This window comes from Protobothrops mucrosquamatus, unplaced genomic scaffold, assembly GCF_001527695.2.
Source record: "Protobothrops mucrosquamatus isolate PMUCROS unplaced genomic scaffold, P.Mucros_1.0 scaffold14318, whole genome shotgun sequence".
In the NCBI taxonomy this organism is placed as follows: Eukaryota; Metazoa; Chordata; class Lepidosauria; order Squamata; family Viperidae; genus Protobothrops; species Protobothrops mucrosquamatus.
Genome location: NW_015400087.1, coordinates 1 through 5451, shown reverse-complemented (window position 1 = coordinate 5451; position 5451 = coordinate 1). Strand labels below are relative to the sequence as shown.

The following is a 5451-nucleotide window of genomic DNA, read 5'->3' as shown; positions in this document are numbered from 1 at the left end:
CTTTTTGAAGGAGGTGAAGGTCATTTCCAGTATCTCAGGGGCTGCCCCAAAGAAGAGGGAGTCAAGCTATTCTCCAAAGCACCTGAAGGGAGGACAAGAAGCAACGGATGGAAACTAATCAAGGAGAGAAGCAACCTAGAACTAAGGAGAAACTTCCTGACAGTGAGAACAATTAACCAGTGGAACTACCTGCCTCCAGAAGCGGTGAATGCGCCAACACTGAAAGTTTTCAAGAAGAGACTGGACAGCCATTTGTCCAGAATGGTGTAGGGTTTCCTGCCTAAGCAGGGGGTTGGACCAGATGACCTCCAAGGTCCCTTCCATCTTTATTATTATTATAAGGGGTCTTCCCGCCCCAAGACACGATACACGGTTACCCCCAAGCATTCATGTTGTCCCCGCTTGGTTTCCAGGCCTGGCTCGCCCTGTCTTGTACCCGGATCAGGACCAGGGCAGGGAGACGATGCCTTACTCGGTGGAAACCCCCTACGGCTTCCTGCTGGATCTAGACTTCCTCAAGTACGTGGACGACATCGAGAGAGGCCAGACCCTCCGGAGGTTGCCCCTGCATCGCAAAGCTAAGGGGTCCAAGCCAGCCCAGGGCTCCCCCCACAGCCAGATGGGGGGCTGGGCCTCCACCGAGTCTCTCTCGTCCACGACCAGTGAGGACGGGAGACCCGCCTTCTCCCCACGGCCCCGAACGGCTTCCTACGACACCAAGGACCTCGCAGGCAAAAATGGCTCCTTTCCGACGTCTCCTGCTCCCACAGCCCAGCGTCTCCCCCAAGCTTCTCCCGATTCAGTGGGGAGAGGGGGCAGCCGGGTGGAAACGACCTTGCTGGAGACCAGCAGGAGGCTGGAGGAGGCACAGCTGAGTTTGCTGACTGGTGGGGCAGGCGCACCGTTCAAGAGGACAACCGGCCCTTCCAGAGAGAGCACGTGTCCCCCCAATTCTGCTTCCTCTCTGTCCGGGGACAGCCAGGCTGAGCCCGTGAAGACAAGCCCCCCTAACTCGGGAAGGACCACCCCGGTTCCGGCAGTGAGCCCCGCACACCTCCATCACGTCCGGGAGCAGATGGCCGCGGCCCTCAAACAGCTGAAGGAGCTGGAGGAGCAGGTGAAGGTGATCCCTCTCCTGGAGGAGCAGATCTGCCAGCTGAAGCAGGAGAAGGAGCAGCTGGTGGCTGGCTTGGGGGAGAAGGTGGAGGTTGAAGCAGGCCAGCCGGGGGTCTTCTGCTTCCCCCCAAGACAAGCCCTCAAAGATGGGGCTGCCTGTCTGGACACAGGAGGGCCCCAGGGCATCCAGGAGGTGCAGACTGAGAGCGAGGCGACCAAAGGAAGATCAAGTAAGATCGCAGAGCTGAAAAAACTGACCGAGCGGCTGACCGGTCCAGAGAGGGCTGGGAAGAGCAGAGGAGGGGCCCGGCCATCAAGAGCAGAGCAGCCCGGCCAGAGGTCCATCGGAGTCGGGGAGGAGGTGGACATGAGTGAACTCGTTTGCTACTACCAGAGTCAAAGACCGTGCCAGGAGGTGGCCGTTGGGTGCGAGACAGAGACCCGCGACGCAGAGGTGTGGGTGATGGAGTCCTTCCTTGGGGTGTCATCGGCCGCAGAGGAGGAGATGCAGCTGGTGCAGCACAGGGTCCAGCACCAGCAGGCCGTGATTGCCATGCTGGAGGGACACCTGAAGGAAGCCACCGAGGAACTGGAGGAGCTGCGGGTGGAGGTCTGCTCCCGCAGGCCAGGCAACCTGGTCAGCCAAGCGACCTTGGTCTGTCCAGAGACAGCGGACATTTGCGTGGAGGCCGTGCCGCCCACCCGGTGCCAGGCTGTGGGCAGCCACGTCGAAACGGTGGAGGTCAGCGTCCAGAGCTTTCTGCAAGTGTCCCACGTAGGAGTCGGTTGCAACTTGCAAGGAGAATCAAGTGCGGAAGCAAAGCCCACCCAGGACTCACAACAGACAACGCCACTGACCTCACTGGGGACGGAGCACACGGGCCAAAAAGGCCACCTTGAGTGCACAGCAGCAACGCCAGGGAGCCCTCCCTGTGGCACGGCCGGGGAGGACTCCAGATCAGAAGACGCCAGGCCTCCCACAGGCGGCAAGGAAGGGACGCTGATCCAGCTGGCACTGCAGACCACAGAGGGAGAACCGGATGCTGGCCCACCTTTGCCCCTGGGGATGAGCAGCCAGGGCAGCCAGGAGCCAAACGGGGCAGAGGGAGTCTCAGGGGCTGGTGAGTGCCACTGTCACGTGCAGCACGCAAGGCTGGGCTTCTTCAGGGTGGCTGCCAAGCTGAGACACCACCCGTGTCCTTCGTCAGTTGAGGGTTTCTTAAGATGCACGTTCACGACGTAGCTGCCAATCTGTCTTGCAGACTCTGAAAATGTAGGGAAGAAGCTTTCCTCCCCACAGAGGCCCCCAAACCACAAACACACACATGCACACACACATACATCAGACTCAGGAGAAGGGCCAGATTACTCACTGTAGGCCTCTCTTCCCTGTGGGCTAGAGCTTCTGGCATTATACAAACAGCGCCTGGTCTGCCTTGGACACTCGGTGCTTTAGGACACCAGGTGCCGTTCAGCAATTTGGCATCACGCAGCTTGCTCCAGGAGAGCATACAGGGAGGGGGGAGGACAAGAACATGTGTGTGTGTGTGTGTGTGTGTGTGTGTGTGTGTGTGTGTGTGTGTGTGTGGTGGGGTTTCTGGGACCAGGTGTTGGGGGGGGGAAGTTCTCAATCTGGCCCTATTGGCTCACCCCCAACCCCTGAAGCCTGGAGTCTCGGTGGGAGCTGCAGGACGAGCTGAAGCCAACCTTGCAGGGGTCCCCGTTGTCCTTGGAAGGACCACTTTGGGTGGGCCCCATGTGGCCCCAATTGCACAACACCCCAGAGCTGAAAGGGGCCGATGGGGCCTGGGAGTGCAAAGAGTCCTACGGCACCATTTTGAACCTAGTTAAAAGGGGGCCAATCGGTGCATTGTGCAAAGGCAGTCACTGGGTGTGGGTGTTTGATGATGGGGGAGGACGAGCGCCCCCTCCCCCTTTCCTCCTTGAAAAGAGACTTCCAGGATGGCTGAAGCACTGCAAGGGTCTCTCCCAGCTTTAGGAAAAAGGTGGGTCCCTGGGGGGTCTCTCGTCTCCAAGAATCCCACCCTTCCCCACCCCGGTCTTTACCGCCTCCAGAAGAAACTTGTGGGGTGTGGGGCACAATTGGAATGGCGTCTTCCCTGGGGGAGAGGGGCCCACACACCACAGCTGTCTGCCCTCGGTTTCCTGGGCATGTTTGCGATAGTAGTTCAGGTGCTGGCCTAGAATCCAGGAGGCGGCGAGTTCTAGTCCCGCCTTAGGCATGAAAGCCACAGATGGGGTGACTTTGGCCCAGTCACTCTCTCTCTCTCAGCCTAGCCTATCTCTCAGGGTTGTTGTGGGGAAAAGAGGAGGCGGGAGCATTGTGTGCCGTCGGAAGTTACCGTCTGGGAAATCCGAGTTATGATGAAGTAGCAACATTACTGAACACAGTGACCTACATGCCGGTCATTTGGGGTGCCCGGAAACCGGCTCACACTTGTGACCAATTGCAGCACCCCTGCGGTCACAGGACGGCCTTTTGCACCCTTCTCCGCTGGTTTCCCCCCAGGAAAAGTCACCCCAAGTTGCTGGAGTAAACCCATCCCCAGTCTTTCTTTGCTTGTGCGTGCCCTCCTTCCCTCCCCCCTTTTGATCGCACACCCCATACCTCCCTGTACTTGCACACATACACACACACACACCTTCCACCCTTTCCCTGCCTCCCTGCAGTCACACGCATGCATCCCACGTCCTCACTCCCCAGCCTTTCTGATCCGACAGGACCCCCCAAGGCCCCCCTCCCCCGATTTAGATGTGCCCCCCCCCACTGTCCTCAGACACCCCAACCTGGGACTTCCTCGGCTGCCCACTTAGTGACCCTCCTGCGTCTTGGTTTATGACAACAACCGAGAACTTTCAGGATTGGTGTCATTAGCAGTGCAGCCACCTGCTTTACGACTGCTTAACGATGGCAACCCCAGCCCCAACGGCAGTCGTAATTCGAGGACTATGTGTAAAGGCAGGGTATGCATCTCAGAATAACAAAATAACCATCATCGCCATCATGAGGGTCCTCTCCTCCCCTCCTCCTCTGCCCCTCCCTTTCCTCTGCAGGTGCCCTGAAGTCAATAATGAAGCGGCTGGACAGCCCGGCCAAGGCAGAGCCGAGGGGCAGCGGGAAGAAGACCCTCCAGTTTGTGGGCCTCCTGAATGGCGAGTACGAACCGTTCCTCTCCTGGAGTGGGAGAAAAAGCCAAGGGGTGGGCCCACTGCAGCCCCCCCCCCATGCACCATCGGGGGAGGGGGAGAGGGTGTGGCTGATGGTCTGTCTGCTCAATTTTGCTCCCAAATCCTTGGAAACTCCAATTCATCCACTGGAGCTCCCTACCTCCTTGGGATCGAGCCTCCACAACAGAGGCAGTCTACCCCCAAACGCCGGAACCCTGATCTGAAATACACAGCTGGGCCCTTCCTAGGGGAGTGGGGGGGCACTTGAGGGGTGGGACTGAATAGAACCAGGCTTAGGAAGAGACCTCCGCCCACAGCAGGTCCCGGGGAACTAAATGGAGCCTCCTTGTTCAGGAGCAGCCACCTTTGTGCGAGCATTAGCATCTTGCTTTGACCTCTTTGCCCTGCTTGTGGGGTTCTTGATGGGATTGTGGGGGGGAGGACAAGATGGATCACATGGGGGGCCATGGTAGGTAGCCAAGGGTCCTGGCCCTCCTCTGACGCCCTCTCTCGTGGCAGGTATGAGAGCACATCTAGCGAGGAGGAGGAAGAGGAGGAGGAGGAGGAAGAGGAGGAGGAGGATGGGTCCCCAGGAGAGGGATCTCTCCAGGGCTCCTTCTGCGAGACCCTCGGCAACCCCAGTGAATTGGGGGGCGATGTTGTTGCCAGCCCGGATGTCAGTGACAGCAGCGAGGAAGAGGAGGGGAGCCCGGTCACAGAGGCGGCCGCGCCCGGCCACCCACGGCTGGGCTCCGATCCTGAAGAGGCTGCCGGACAGGGAGGAGCCACGCCCAAGGTCAAAGAGAGGTAAGAGCATTCCCCAGGGTGAAGGACCCCAGACCCCTTTCCGGACCTTCCTTGCTGGGAATGGTCTGGATCAGTGATGGCGAACCTTTTAGAGACCGAGTGCCCAAAGTGCAACCCAAAACCCACTTATATATCGTCGAGTGCCGGGTGGACGTGGCCCATTGGGTGGGTGTGGCCCATTGGGGGCGTGGCCCACTGGGTGGGCGTGGCTGTGGTGGTAACGGCAGACTGGGTGGGACTAAAAAGTACAATCAATTAATTCCAACTTTGCAAGATCTCTTTATTCCCGCGAGAAGTTGAAATTGACTGATTGATTGAACCTTTTAGGCCAGTGATGGC

General features: G+C 58.9%; 1 protein-coding gene across 1 annotated transcript; it reads left to right on the top strand.

Moving 5' to 3' along the window:
• Positions 1 to 413: 413 nt before the first annotated feature.
• LOC107301548 (KN motif and ankyrin repeat domain-containing protein 3-like) lies at positions 414 to 5112 on the top strand (the record flags this gene model as incomplete). The annotated part of the gene is made up of 3 exons (XM_029287130.1): positions 414 to 2237; positions 4192 to 4337; positions 4931 to 5112. Coding segments are annotated over 3 exons (2152 nt in total), but the record flags the coding sequence as incomplete, so codon positions are not given.
• Between the last annotated feature and the right edge of the window lie 339 nt (positions 5113 to 5451).